Consider the following 16281-nt stretch of genomic DNA (forward strand, 5'->3'; position numbering starts at 1 on the left):
AAATACTACCTTCTTTAAAGGGATTTGTTTTCCGTACCCCTTTAGTCAGCGGTATTCAGTATTTAAGCAGACGTAATAAGCATTTACCTTGATTCGAAAACAAAATACTAAAGCGGGCTGGTATCAAACACGTCTTCTTCCCCTGGACGGAACACGAAAAGAGATAGAAATGCAACGCGCTCATTTTTTCTCGAGCGATGCAGTACCAAATTGCACAAGTACAGAAAACAGAGCTGCCACTTAATTACAGCTCATTTAATTTTGCTTGTGTTTTGGAACCTGAGGTACACAACATCAAAGTCACTATTTCCATTCAATGAGTTGTGGTAAGTGGCGGTTCTGTTTTCTGTATCTGGGCAAATTATTACTGTATCACTTAAAAAACAAACAAACATGTAAAACGGCTCAATAAATTCATAAATGTAGGATTTTAGCATTGTATAAAAAGTTATGGCTCTTCGTTACGAGGAGGTATAATAATACTCAAGTGGTGTGTTTTTTTCCTCAATGTAATCAACTCCCGATGTGAATCGCGACCCTTCGACAGAGCACTTCAAGTGATCTTCAGTCAATTGAGTGGACTGATTATGCGTCACCTTATAAAGCATGTGTGGACCAATCTGAGTTTATCTCTTCTGATTTATGAAAAATGTTACCTTCCTCTACGACATCCATGTCAGGCTCATGCATCTCCTCTTCTTTTTCAGCTTTTCTAGCTTCTTTAAAAAAAAGATTTATTTGATACAATGTAAGTTAGTATACAGTCATTAAATTTTGTTTTTGTACTTAGGAATTAAAATCATAAATGTTTCACCAATTTCAACACTAGAATTTTTCCAGTGACTACCAAGGAAAAACAGATGTTCTAATTACTCATAAAATGCCTTACTCTCTCGAGTGACCAATCAAAAACCATTATCTCCTTTACCTTTGTTACTGGGTACTGAAATCTCTTCAATTTCCACCTGCTCCTCAGATTCAACAGCTGTGTGAAATCAGATTCATTGTTAAAATTCATAAGGTTAGACAACGCAGCCCATTGCCCGCTATCAAGTCAGAAACTTAGCCTTGTTGCTACTTACACTGTACGCTGGAATAAATGAGACCCATGTGGGACAAATGTTCTGTTCCTAAAAAGCAATTCATTGTTTTTACCTCCCTCAGTTGTCTTTTTAGGTTCATGCTTACTTCCTCCTTCTTCACCTGCACACAAATATTAAAGATATCTTGACGTTATAGAAAGTAAAGTATTGTGCTCACTGAAATCCGCAACAATCGCCTTATTCTTCAGCTATTATCAGAAGCTATAAGTAACACTGAAGATGAGTGTCCATCATTAAAAAGGTTCTTGTAAGTAGCTTAACCTTCGATCACTTCTGATAACTTTTTTAAAACCTTCCATAGGGTTAATTGCAATTGGAACTAGTGGTTCCTTAAAACTGGGCGATTCTCAACATCAAAAACTTCTGTTAGTGTGTAGAGACACTCCTACTTACAGAAAATGTCAACTATTACCTTCTCTTTATGTTCTTCGTCGATACTGGCTCTCGCGATGATGAACAGTGATTGCATTAAATAATACCATCCATTTAAATAAACCGCGAGTTATTCCGGAAAGGCTCAAACGTTAATAACGCAAATATGTCTTGAATCTTTGACAACAGCAAACTTTCCGACAGGACTTTTTTGATTGCATAGACCCGTTAGGTTTAGTAACTGAGGAAGGGTTTTGTGCCTTACGGGAAATAGTGGCCAAAAAGCTGCTCTCGTTAATTTTTTCATGAGACAGACTTAGAATCTGTGATTTGATTGGTGATTACGTGTTAATATGATAACCCAAATCTTATTGGTTTGACATAAAAAACCATGCAATCAAGTATACCAAGTGCGCCAGCTTGTTAGCACCAGCCACCTTTCGCTGTTTTGTAGAGTTATGACATTTCTTTAAAAAAAAATGAAAATTGAAAAGGTGTTTACCTTCCACAGTCTTTGCAGAGGCTGGTCTGATGTCGAAATCATCCTCATAATCTGTTTTAAGGAACAAGTAGAGTAAAACATGACATAATGCTCGTGGTTCATGTTTTATTCTGAAATAAATTTCTTTACAAATGTATTTTACGTACGTTAGATTTTCATATATTTATTCAAGTATTCATTGATTGATGAAATATCACTGAGTTACAAAGCTCAAATTTAAATCTGCAAGTTAATTAGTGCGCATGAAAATGGTAGCCGGAATAATACCTCTGCCAAAGACAGTCGGTTAAGACGCATTACCTTTCTTCATTTTGGCGATTCTTATGATCGGTTGTAAGGTGCAATATGCAGTTGAAGTCACCTTGTATAACTGTGATTTTTGCAGCACTACTTTTGTAAATAGAGCGGTTGTCTATGCCTTCTTTTGATATTTCTTTCATAAATAATTTTTACCTGAGGAAGATGGATTCGCATCCCCCTCACAGGCTTGTTCAATCTCTGCCAACAGAGCAAAGAATTATCTTTAAGTTATTTTTCATATAATATAACTGAAAACTGGAAACAACGAATAATCATTGTCAATATATACGTATCATTCATTTACAACAACCACATCATATGGGGGACGATGGTATCTTCCTTCCATACTGGAATACTACATACTTTGGCACATTACAGTTTACTAATGTAAAGGAATGGTGATATCATGAGTGGAGGTGTTAAAAGTGCATAAGGCAATTTATCACCAGAATATCTGGAGGTAACTTATCAATCAAAAGTAATCCAACCTAATTTCATTACATTTGTGTCATACGAGAAACCCTTCCTTGATCTCTCCTTTCTCGAAGTGCACCTACAGCAACTATCAGAGTAGAAAAAGAATACTGTGGTTTCTGGGTATCTTATTTGAAAGAGCTCATATTTGATAGATTAATTAATTAGACTATACACACCTGGCAAGAGAGTTGAGTTACAAAGTCCATTACAACATTGTCTTTGGCATAAAAAATTCTACACTTATTTACTGACCTGGTTGGGGAGCAGGCAATTCAGGGGCTTCCACTTCTGGGATTTCTATCTGTGCTATTAATTGCATTTCAATCTGTTCTCCTAGGGGGGGAGAAAAATGAAAAAAAGGGAATTAAGTACAGAAAAGAGAAAGGAAAGAAAAGTATCGCACATAGAACCCTACAGAGGTGTAGAGAAGATATGTGATTAGATTGAGAAGCACTATATTTTTTACCTTCCTCGACGTTAGCATGTTCATCCCCATTTCCAATCTGTCCCTGCTGATCATTTTCTGCTTCTTTGATATAAAAAGGAACACCAATAAAAAAATAATGGTCATTGTCAGGTTTATCCAAAGGGGAAAAAAAAACGCTCAGACAAACAATTCAGAATGGATCGTCATCTAATAATTTCAGACAGAAGTATAGCGATTCATATTTTGAGAATTGTTTGTAGAATGAGGTTTTGCTAGCACCTTATTTTAAAAATTTGTCGCAAACGGCACCTATGCGTCTCAATGTTCCTGATGGTTAGTATCTCTAAAGCTGTGTATTAAAGAAAATCGAACTGAAATCATGATTTCTAAACGTGTCGTTGCCTTCATTAAACTTGATGATTTATTCCATTCATCGCCTCTCTACTTAGAATCATTCTGGTTTTCTCCTCTACGTCTGCTACAACTTTACATATTGCCAGTTGCACCTTTGTGGTTTCAATAATTTGCTCAGTTTCTTATTCGAAAAAATTAGAAAATACATGAGTTTTCTACGATTTCATACCAGTTCCATCCTCTCCCCCTTGAAAGCCTTATGAGTAAAAATGACATATGTTACTTAAAGAAAACTGGGTTGCTAATACTCAATTTGGTGAAACTTAAAGTTTGTTCATTTCAAGGTTTGGAATACAATTATTGTTATCATGGTATTTTTCAATGGAGCTTAAAACTGTACCTTCTTGATTTTGTCCTCTGCTGAAAATAGATCGAACATTGGACCACAGCTTCCTCAGTTTTGCTTTCAACACAGGCTGAACCTAGACATTCAAAATATATTGAATAGTTTACGTAAAGACTTTCAAGTAACGTATTTAGAAGTCACGTTGGTCTCTATGGTTAAAGTTAACGATGGAGAAGCTAAAAAAATCTGTCCGATCATTTACTTTTTCATGCTTGTTTTGTATGTCAATCGTTACAATTACAAAATTAAGTTGCCAGCCTGCTCTGACACGAAACCAAATTTGAACATAACGGTAGGTGCTATTCCAAAGTAACCAAAGAAGAAACGTTACCTGTGGAGTAGAAAGCGTATACAGCAATGGGTTGATAGCTGAATTGATCGGCAGAGCGAACACTGCAATCCACACTGCCAGATCACCAGGAGGATCAAATGTTTTCTCGACGTGGGACCGGATGCCGATAGCAATGATTGGCATCCAACACAAGAAATCGGTCAGAATAATGAAGAAGACTCTTTTGGCAAGTGCTCTTTCTCTTTTAGCTTGTGCACTTTGTGCTCTTGCTCGTATTTCACGAACAGTTCCATGTGCACCAAGCCGTCGGCTTGACGACCATGATTTCCACAAGATGGCAACGTAAGCAACCGTGATGAAGATGAATAGGGAAAAATTCAAAACGATAAAAATGGAAGTGGAGTATTCCCAGCCTTCTTGTAATTCAGGGGAAAGCTGCAGGGGCAGGCACACTACATTATTGCCATAGTACCACTCGCTGAAATAGTGCATTCCAGACAAGGGAAGGAATGCCATAACGCCTCCCACCAGCCAGATAACTACGCACATTAGACAGGTCTGCCTTGGGGTAATTTTTGCAAAGGTGTAAGGAAACACGATGTTCTTGAGTCTGTCCAATGCGATCAGAGAAATCATCATCACTGACACTTCACTTGAAAAGACAGACATGGCACCATTGAAATGGCAAAACCAACCGGTGCGCCACTCATAGTCATGCAGGTAGTATTCCCCTGACCATTGCAGGTCTTTTATGCCTATAATGATTAGGTATATACCCATGATACCGTCAGATACACCCAGATTCACCAACATGATAGACTGGACCACATTGTTATCAGGGTAGAAATACTGCCACCCAACTACGAATAAAGACCCTAGCAACGAGAGAAGACCGACAATCCAAAGAGTTCTCCTTGGAGCATGGTGGCGGAACATGGAGTGGCAGCTTGCGAAATTGTCATTGAAGGAGTATTCGCAATCAGCATCCTGCCTGAAAAGATCGAGATGGCAGCACATCAGGTTGGTGTCCAAAGTTCTGAAATTCGAAAAAAAGAAGAAAAAAACAAGAAATAACGCTATTATTGCATCGTTGAAATCCATTGAAAATAATTAATTGATTAATAAGAGACTATTGTTAAAATGATTGTTTGAAGGGGTGAGTGAAGGAAAGGATCGTTATGGAATCTTACACTCTGATGATGTGCGTCAAATGCTTGAAAAAGCCTTTGGGGAGCTCAGCCATCAGGTTGTAATGCATGAACCTGTAATTTCAAATAATCATAATGTGAACATTAATTTGGTTTATGTGATAAGTAACCTAAAAAAAATGAATTTCAATAATAAGATTCATTAAGCTAATGTTAACGTTCAAATAGACTGTCCAAAAAGACAAAATCAGGAACCCTGGCTGAGGATTTTCAGTACGGACCTTAGTTTGAAATTTTCTCAAATATTTTTTTCAAAATGTATCATTAAGCCTAAGATAAGTCTCGTCTTGCTTTCTTGGAAATTCTTGATGGCTACTGATTTTATGGATGTGGCAGCCCATTCGGTTGCGTTCGTTGGCTGCATAAAAGCCTCTGTCCGGACTCATCTAAGGAAACATCGCTTTAGTATATCTATGTCATTTTCCAAAATTACTTTGCACGAGTCTTTTCTTTGACAAAACGAAATCAAAAGGATGTTATCTGATTTCAGTATATGCAACTAAGTTTAGGTGCCTGGATAAACATCTGTTATTTGCAGTGCACTCACAAATATCGCAATTCGTGGGCATAGCTGAAAATCGTGCTGGTAACGTTTTGTATCCTATTGCCAAAGATATTGCTGAAACGAAGAACGTAACTATTTACAATTAACACCTTAACGGGGACTTGCAGTAGTCATATTCCTCTTTCTAATAGCTTCATACGCTACATATATCTCCATAATGTTTGTTTCCGTTTTTTTATAATATCAATCTTGGTGCACCTGAAGTGTGTTCAAAGGTACATTTTTAGTGCAATATAAATTAAAAAAAACATTCCTTTTTTGAGCAAGATAACTTGTACCACGACTGTTCTACATCGTGTTAAATTTGTAGACTAAAATCTCAGATTTTGAACGCTGATATCATATTCGTTCTATCACTTCAAATATTCTAGAAAGTTTTGTATGTGATTAACTATACTTACAGGGATCTGAGCTTTTTAACGCCCTTGAAAATTTTATCAGGCAGAGCCTCGATTTTGTTCTCCGTGAGATATCTTAAACAGGTGAAACGGATAATGAAATAAATTAGAGTACAGTAACATAATATGATTGGGTAAGGCAAATTTTATTTGATTAATAACGGAGTTAACAGTAAAATAATATTACTGTATACGGTTTGAGATTCAGATCATCATGGAAAACGGTTTAAACTCTAAATGCACTTACAAATCTAATAGCTCCACCAAGCCCTGGAACTGATCTTCATGAAGCTTCTCAATTTTGTTGTACTCCAGTTTCCTGGAGAAAGCATCATGGGAATTTTAGACTGAAATATGCTCATGTGGTAGTGATATCTTTAGCTCTACTTTTTTTAAAGTAAAATTTGTGGATAAGGCAGGGAATGGCAACGTTTTCCAGTAAAATAGCTCCCAATCTTTGTATCGTAATGATCAAAGAACACACTAGACATATTTATGATGATCTCAAGATTAAGCGCGAAAACTCTCAAGTTCACTCTCTGTTACAAATTACAAAATTAGTGCCAGGGTAGTTTGATCTGGCAATATAACAAATTCTGAGATATTGTCAACTCGGATAAAAAGGAAACTAAAAAACCTTTGCCTTCAAGGAGTAAATTACGATGTAAGTTGTCTTTTACTAAGAAGCTGTTATAGTCACCAAGTGCTGTTATTTTCAAGAAAATTCTTTAAAACAATTTTTAATATTTTGGGCCGATATCAATCTTACTTACAGAAATTTTACCGCTACAATGTTTCTGAAAGCATACGCTGGCAGATTTTCAAGTTCATTGTTTGCTAAATCCCTGAAAACAATTATTACACAGTTACAAAGATTTCGCTTATGTTAGAGCTACCAACTGAAAGCTGGGAATCGTTAAGGTTGCTATTTAAACAGAAGCTATTAAATTCTTACACCACAAATTAACTTAACATTACTAAGCAAAGCACAAGAAATACATAAGATAGCATCGTCTACTTCAATTAAGATTTGCAAATACGAGCTGGAAAACTTCATGATGTTTCAACTATGATGGCTGTCCTTTTAAAAAATATATTTTAAGAATGATCGTTTGGTTCTGTCCAATTATCTCCTTAATTAAATAGCTAACTCACTCACAGATATGTCAGCTTGCAAAGGCTGTTAAAAAGTCCGTCTGGTAGACTCTTCAACTTGTTATTTGACAGATAGCTGATAGGAATGACGAGACAAGAAAATGCATTTTCATTAAGTCTGCAAACTGAAATTTACAGGTAAAAATACCTGTATATTCTGGTCATCAGAAACAACCAAAGAACAAAGAGCAGTACGTAGTGATACGCATGCAATGTTTTGTCTTATAGTACAGAGAATATTCAAGATTCACTTCATTCATTTAGTTCGGTCAATATTATGACGAAAAGCAATTGAAGGCCGCTGAAAACTTGAGATCTGCGTGCACACTGAATTCTTTTCCCCAACACTGGCAATGGCTGCCTCTCTTGGATCAACAAGGAAATCATTAAGCTCGTAATCTAAGAAAATATGCCAACACGGTTCAACACAGGGAAAGATAACCCATAAAAACAACTCTGATATTCATAACATGCATGAATTTCATTGTTGTATGTATGATCGTTGTCACTCAAATGTCAGTTCAGCAGCAAACACAAAATTCCAGATGGTTCAATTTTAAAACGTGTTACAAGTGCAGATGGGAAGGTTTTATAATCTGCAACTGGAAAAAATTTTCTTTCTATATGCTCTAATTAGTGAAAGGGACGAAAAGTATGATACTACCAGAATCTGTGTTAAAATACACTAGCAGTGATTTAACAAAAGAAAGGAAATTTTTACTAAGTGTTGGAACACTTTATGTAGTCATTGAGTTAAAACAAGGGAAAGCTTGGAATGAAAAAACTTACAGTTCTTTCAAGTTTTTTAGATCTTGGAATAAATTAGGAGGAAATTCAATGAAGTTGTTGTCTTGCAACCATCTGTGTTGAATTAAAAAAAAATATGTGACCTGTATGTAAATATATTTAGTTTCATTAAAACAGTTATTTACCGAATCGTCTTTTGATCACTGAGTGGAAGGGAAGAAAAGAGAAAGGAAAAAAGTTAATTCGAAAAACAAATATAGACAAGGCGGTAAGAGAGGGGAATGCTGCTGCGTTACAAAAACAGTTTTCCCTCCAAAACAGTCTTGATACATTAACTTACAGTTCCTCTAGCATTGTCAAGTCTTTGAAGGCACTTCCATTCAACCCTTTCATGTCGTTGTCATTCAGGCGTCTACGTTATTTACCATATAAAACTGACGATTAGTTTAAAGATCCAACAGAAGTTTATCTACTTAGATAGGGGTACTACTGAAACCTGTACGGTTGTTTTGACTCGTGAGCAATAGTCGGCATCACTGTCATTGAGCGAAGAGTTGTTTGTGCTAACTTCATCTTTTACTCATTTTACAACATAAGATTATAATCAAATTTGACATAGATATGGAAAGTTGTTAATGATGAAAATTGGAATGATCTTTTTAATGAAGGCACTTCTTGATGCCTTTGATACAGACACAGAATCTCAGGACAAAGATCCAGAATGCAACAGTCGATATGTGATCTTCATGATATTTCATATTAATTCTTGATTTACGAAGCGAAACGAATAATCTGATAAATTTAATAAAACAACGACAACAACAAAAAGCAGTTGGAGTCCTGTAGAACTGTTGTGCAGCTGGTCTGAGATTAGAGTTCTTATTCTGCAGGTGCGAAAGTTGACCAGAAGTTAATTAAAGGTAAATTTATTTGTATTTAAATAGCTACATATTATGAATGAAATATTTGCAAATTTTGTCAATCTTATTAACGCTTACATTGCATCACTAAGAATCTAGGAGCGCGGATCAGACAGAAAAAGATGAGGTTACTTACAGAAACCTTAGCTGTGTGTTCTTGTCAAAGATTCCTGGAGGTAGGTGGTGCAATTGTATTTCAGACAGGTACCTATAGATTTGACCAAAATTTGGTATAGCATTTTACAAAGCTTGGACGCTTATAAAGTAATAAAGCAGATGACTAGCCGAATAAACTCAATTTTGAAATACAGGATTGTGTAGATAACTCAAACGGGTAATTATTGATACATTATTTTTTACCGTGAAACAATTTCGCTCAAAATCAAAATGGCGCAGCTGTTCTCACTTGTCAATATGAGCAAGATATTTCCTGTCATGCTTATCCTAACATAATTGTGCTCTTTGACGGAGGAAAAAGGTATTCGTGAGGCCTCCAAGGCAATTCGCTAGCTACACCGGTCTCGCTGCTACCTCTCGGACCCTATCCCATGACAGATGTACTTAAGTAGGCTTCATTTTTTTTCGGTGGTTCTTCTTACGATATTCGTAGTTTCCCCGTTTCCTTTGGAAATTTTTGCTCCGAATACATATTTTCTAATTCTCGAATACGTCATCGAAGTATCGAAGTTTCCTCCTCATATTCTAAGCGTTCTTGCGATATCTTGTCCACATTATTGTGAATTTTGATCTTATTTTCTTAAGAAATAAGTTATATTTTGACCTGCAGATGAAAATCAAGTACAAAACTGATCTTTGCAAGCGCAATTGTGCATTGCACCTTACCTGCAGGATCACTGACTCGCTTTGCTCGATTTTCATCAACAACATTTATTTCGTTACAAATCATGATAAGATTCTCCCATGGAAAAGAAGAACCCTCTAAAATGTGCCTAGTCTCAACGAGTAGCCTCTAGGCTCAGTTGATAGAAGGACCCTACCAAGTTCGGGGAGGCTTGGGCTCGAACCCGTTGAAGCCTGAATTTTTTCTTCAGGCTTCTCAATTTCTTCAATTGTGTAAATTCTAACCACGAGGATCATTGTTCAATTACTTTATAGCATACTATTTTCTCAAAGGCTTCCTAATGTCACCACATGATGTACAGAGAATATTCAAGAGTCACAATCTTTTTTGTTTTTCAAGCTAAAAGTGGAACCCAAACAGGTCACGTAATAGTGAGTAAGTGAGTTTTAAACTATAAAGACAAATATTTTGTGATGTCCCTGATAGAGGAAAAATCTACTTACAGAAAATCCAATTTAGTATTTGTGGCGAAAATGTCAGATGGCAAATTCTTCAACGGGTTATTAGACAAGTCTCTAAAAAATAAAAACAAGAATTATTAGAAATGCAACTAGGAACTTTTTAATATTGACCTTTTTTATGCCGTTAGTTTGGGATTGTCAAGTAAAATATCTCTATGTATAAAGGATTTGTCATATTCAAACCATACTCAATAGATGAATTAATAGAGGAATGCAGAAATGAATATTTATCCTATTAAACGCTTTAACATAATTCGCCTCCTTTACATGTCCCAATGTGACACTTAATTTACGTGAAAGACCTACACTTTACGTTTACCCACGGTTAATCCCTTAGGAATTACAGGATTATAATTACAAAATATAGATACTGACTCTGAGTCTACCAAATAAAACGCCGTACTTCTTGAAATCATCACTTAAACGGCCTCCAAATTGTACCACCTAAGTGCTATGATAAAAATTCATCGCGAACATCTCTGCTGATATTCGGATGTCCTAATAAAAATTTAGACAACATACGTTCAAAATGGAATCTCATCTCGTTGGCTTAAAACGAGATAACTTTGGACTTCGAATTCCTATAGTAACTACATGCCTAATATGAACGAATGACTAAACGGTGCGGAACAAACTAAATACTCCAGAACGTTTTTGATTCCCTTCCTTTGAAAGGTAAACATCGTGTGTGATGAGCGAGTACTTCTGCCTATCATACCACAAAGATACAGCAATAGCCAAATAAAAGAGTGTCCCACTGATTATTGACCTGACCCTGTTTCAATGTGTTGCATGGAGTTTAGAGATCGACGCTGTGTAATGTTTTTTATTGTATAGATATCTTTATCTTATTTAGTGGATTTTCTGTAAAATGAACTATGCCAGTTTGTGACCAAGGAAGCTTATCATGAGAAAACTTGTAAAAGGCCAAAGTTAGGAGTGTAGGATTTGACTAGGAGATTATCTAATAAAATAAATAAATAAATAAACAAATAAAACGAATAGAAAGGAAATTCTAGTTCATATCAGTATCTTCAGAACACACCAACTTCGGAATACACTTCACAAGTTTTCTTAGATAATTTGTATTCCGAGCAAAATTTAAAGATTTTATAAATGGGAATGGCATGTAGTGTTCTGCAGAAGTGAGGACAGGAAGCTATCACAGGGGTAGGCGGGTGGAGTCCATGAGTGCATTTGCCCTACATTCTTACCCCGTTGTACTTTCAGGAGAAATAAAGTCTAAGTTTACGAAAATATTATCGTGGCTGATTTCCTTTGGAGCCAAGACATCGCTGTTCGTATCTCCTTGTATTTTTTACCTATGCGCGATGGATTTGTGACACGTTCCTTACACAGAAATAAGACTGACTTCATACTTACAGATTTCTCAGCTGGGTATTGTTACTGAAAATGCCTGATGGTAAATTCTTCAACTGGTTGTTGTCCAAAGTCCTACCAAAAGTAACAGAAAAAGGTGTTGATTACAATAGGAAGAAACTATGTATTCTTGAAAATGTCGTATTTTTTTCATGCTCTGATCTGCTAACAAAGTCATATTGTCCACGAAGCAATGCCTTCTTTTCAGTTATAGATAAGGAGACCTAAGGTAGCATTACGAATTATAACCTAGCTCAAAACTAATTGAGACTTCTTAGTTTCTTTTTGTTAAGCACTGAAAAATTCTCTACAAATGCCTTTTCTCCCTCTTTTCATCACCCATTGTTGTAATACAAAAGGCTTGACATTACACACTGTCATTCAGAATAGTCTTCATCATGAGCCAGGCGACATTGATTGGAGGGAGGGGAGGGTGAGATAACAAGCCACAAAATATCTGGATAGTTTTGTTAAGTTTACATACACAGTGTCTTCACTTGTACCAGCACAAATGATGACCCCATGTTCAAAATTATTTCGCTGATCAAAGTATAGATGCAAATTCCATTTCTGTTTAAGTTGGCTTGTTTAAAGTAAATCCCTTAGATTGTTGTGGTTTAGACTTCTAACACAAGAGAACAAATTAAGGCATTGACTAACTGAAAGCGTCTACTTGTAAATGTGAGAATGCATAATATGTGTTACGATTGAAGAAGGATTGTTGTTGTTCGCAGCGGACTGTTGTAGATAAGAGAGATGGAGAAATCTTTTTCAGTCACTTAAAGCCAAATATTTGTCACTTCATCTATTTGTCGTCCGAACGTCAACAGATCGTAGCACTGTTATTTTTACCGAAATATCCGTTTTAGTTGAAATTGCTTTGTTTTAGGAGTTGATAAAACTTTCTTCAGTAATGTTCGGTCGCATCTGTTTTGATATAATCCTGCGTTAAGCAAAAGGCATTTGAACGGCATAGAAACATGCTTCATAAGGTTTGAAGATAAGCTCGTTTTGTATTCCGAATTAATTTATGTCATCATTTTAAGGCACTGGAAAGCAAAAATGTGGGTAAGTACTGGGGATGTTGCATTCTCCAGTGGCTCTAGCAGATCCTGGATGTCTGGCAGTGTTCTTAGAAAGTAAGTTCAACTATGTTTTGAGCTGTACTGAGGTGAGAGTGGCCTCTGACTGTATCTGAGGAACTCCGCCAATTGACCGAAGCAGACACCTTCTCACTGACGAATTCCTCTTGATATTCTCGTGAGCCTATCGCCGCTCTTCAATGGTTCTTCCCTTCCATTGTTATAATAATATCTGTTTTCTTAAATACTTCTTTCACACTTTCTTTCTTACCCGGCTTAGCGATAATTTATCACTTCTTGTCGTTTGGGGAGAAGCCAAAATCTGGACCCAGAGTACTCAAAATGTCTCACCATTTCTTGATTTCTGTAGTGGAGCCTGTCCCACCTGCATCATCGGCAAACGAGCACTGCTTTGCGGTGGACACCACCTGTAGACTCGTGATCAGAGGCCGGATATTAGGAACACAAAGAGCCATAGCGATTGAATCGCCCTGTGGGGTTCCTTTCCGCTCTGTGACAGGATCCCTTAAGCGCTGATGATAAGTTAATACTTGTCTCTAAATCTTGGTCACGAAAGTAGTTACAATGTTTACCTGGTCCTTTGAGCATCACCACGCGCATATAAAAGCCGAGTAAGCATCCTTTTAGAGTCGTTTTGCCTTTGACTTCGAGAGACCTTTATAGAGTGAGGTTTCTTGACTCTTAACTCTTGGCTGAAGCGAAACGTACCGTAAACGGGCCAGAATCAGGAATTCGGTTCGGTTTTTCCTCCGCAGGAAACTGCACAATAGGCGTTACGTAGCAGTTTTTAATTGGCGTAAAGCGATGTGGTGGGAACGAGGATGAGTTGTGGCATCGAGTGTATTCAGGCTTAAAGTGCCGCGCATAAACGAGAACCAAGCTTGTTACAGTTTACACTTATCTTTCGAATAAACCTCAAAACATTTATTTGAAACACAAACCTAATACCGTGAATCATTTTAATTGTTAACGTAATGATGAAAAACAACAACCGTGAGAACATTTTAAGTTGATTAATTTAACTCGATTAATTAATTCAATTATCTTATGTAAACATTGGCGATGGGATCGATCAGTAAGTTACTTTAGCGGACGAAAAAACATACTTTTCTGACTTAAAAAAAAAAAAAAACTTTCGAAAGTCACTGCCACACATCTTTAATTTAAATCAGTCGAAAAACTTGCGGTCCATAGAATGTCTTCTGTGGTGTATCGTTCTGGGGCAGAAATATTCAGAGGTTTGTTATCAAGTTTAAGCGACAGAAAACCTTGTAAAACAAAGATCATCGCGTTCATCGGTCGTTCATGTAAACTCTTGGCTGAGTGTCGGCTAATAGCATACCCTTCCCAGGCTTGTAGCGTATCTCGTCCCATACGGTTGAAGTCGCGACAAAAGGGCGCTCTAGCTTCTTGGGAGGTGATGCAGGGGACTTCTGCATAAGAAATGTCTGGGGTTTTTTATCAGTCCGCAGGAACGAATACTGGTGGTTAGATATGTATCTCACTAACCCTATGAATCTCTGCACAGCTGGCACATCTTCTTCATTACATGTTCGATGAATGGCACTTCGCTTTATTTGAGTTCGAACTTCTCCTTGTTCAGTCTTATCTGTTTGGTCCTGTCTATGCAGTACTTATTCCTTATCTCCAAGATTTTATCGATCCTATTTTTACTTTGGGGAAAAATTCTAATTGTTTTAAAGCTTTACCTGTTACAATTATCTCTGAAATGATCTGTTTATCTCTTCTTGTCTTCCTTTTTCAAAGTCATTAGGCCTGGAGTAAAACCTTTATACCCTTTACTTTTGTACTTACAGGGTTATTAGTTTGATATTGTTATTGAATATGGCTTTTGGCAAGTTCACCAACTCGTTGTTGTCCAAATACCTGTCAGAAAATAACGACAGTTAGTGTGTGTAACAAGTATTCAGCTGCTCTACAATCTAAACACATCATCAATATCCTCGATACTTTAAGGCACCTAGAGATTTTTTGGGTAAGAACCAATCAAATCCATTTCTAAATGTCACTCTTTGCTTGCTGATGTCTATTAAAACATCCATCTATGATTTCTCCAAATATATCCTTCTTATCAGAGATCGCCATATATTTATTTGATTCCCTTTTTACCATTTACGACTAATTCGTATTGCAGGACTGCTTAGGAAAAAGGTAATTTCTAGTGGTCACAAATATCTCAAGCATTCTTCATCCATTCTTCCGATTGTGGTAAATATTAAAGGTGTGAATGTTTCGTGTTCAACGTAGAGAACTCTTCTTGAGTATCGGCGATTGGGGTCTTGTTCCTACAGGATTTAACATTTGGAGGCAGTCCCTTACATCAAAGAATGCCGATCGTTGAGGTTCGCAGGATCCACTTGTAAGAATGACCAAATTTACGCTTTGTGCTTTGTTAGCTCCCATTTTCAGTTGTTCTCTGCTGATGTCTTGAGGGACGGTTTCGCCTTCAACATCGCTGCACATCGTACTTGAGAGTTCAGCCTCCTGGTCTCTCAGTTCATTATGTCGTTCATTGTCTTGTATGACAAATCCACCTTCTGTAGAAATAATGGCGTGTCGAACGTAGGGACTTCCTCGCATACACAAGTGGAGGGAATGTCGTTGACCAGCCAGTCGTTTTTGTTAAGTTTACATACACAGTGTCTTCACTTGTACCAGCACAAATGTTAACCCCATGTTCAAACTTATTTTGCTAGTCAAAGTATAGATGTAAAGTCCATTTCTGTTTAGAGTAGCTTGTTTAAAGTTTCAAATTCCCTTAGGTAAATCCCTTAGATTCTTGTGGTTTAGACCTCTAATACAAGAAAACAAATCAAGGCATTGATTAAGTGTAAGCGTCTACATGTAAATAAATAATGTGTGTTACGAGTGACGAAGAACTGTTGTCGGTCGCGGCGGACTGTTGTAGAAAAGAGAGATGGAGAAATCTTTGTCAGTCACCCAAAGCCAAATGTTTGTCATCTCACCTATTTATCGACCGAACACCGACAGATCGCAGCACGGTTATTTGTATCGAAATATCTGTTTCAATAAAAATTGTTTTGTTTTAGGTGTTGATAAAACTTTCTTAAGTACTGTCCGGTCATATCTGTTTTGATATAATCCTACGTGTCGCAAAAACATTTGAACAGCATCACATAAGAGGCTTCATGAGGTTTGAAGATACGCTCGTTTTGTACCCCAAAATTAAGTCATTTCACCATATTAGGGCACTGGGAAGCAAAACGT

The 16281-nt window shown here is 36.8% G+C and overlaps 2 protein-coding genes across 2 annotated transcripts; both read right to left on the reverse strand.

The window, feature by feature from the left end:
- Positions 1–107: 107 nt before the first annotated feature.
- On the reverse strand, positions 108–5476 carry LOC136280650 (G-protein coupled receptor GRL101-like). Its single transcript, XM_066166281.1, has 12 exons — positions 5424–5476; positions 4273–5269; positions 3936–4017; positions 3765–3791; positions 3221–3283; positions 3007–3087; positions 2431–2475; positions 1978–2028; positions 1156–1203; positions 929–985; positions 657–719; positions 108–142 (listed from the first exon to the last, which is right to left on the reverse strand). The coding sequence occupies exons 1-12, from the start codon at positions 5474–5476 to the stop codon at positions 108–110; spliced, it is 1602 nt and encodes a 533-aa protein (XP_066022378.1).
- Positions 5477–5535: 59 nt separating this feature from the next.
- On the reverse strand, positions 5536–13487 carry LOC136280651 (carboxypeptidase N subunit 2-like). The gene is made up of 9 exons (XM_066166282.1): positions 13363–13487; positions 11933–12004; positions 10532–10603; positions 8647–8718; positions 8349–8420; positions 7178–7249; positions 6652–6723; positions 6408–6479; positions 5536–5551 (listed from the first exon to the last, which is right to left on the reverse strand). The coding sequence occupies exons 1-9, from the start codon at positions 13485–13487 to the stop codon at positions 5536–5538; spliced, it is 645 nt and encodes a 214-aa protein (XP_066022379.1).
- Between the last annotated feature and the right edge of the window lie 2794 nt (positions 13488–16281).

The sequence above is a fragment of the Pocillopora verrucosa genome, chromosome 5 (assembly GCF_036669915.1).
Source record: "Pocillopora verrucosa isolate sample1 chromosome 5, ASM3666991v2, whole genome shotgun sequence".
Lineage (NCBI taxonomy): Eukaryota > Metazoa > Cnidaria > Anthozoa > Scleractinia > Pocilloporidae > Pocillopora > Pocillopora verrucosa.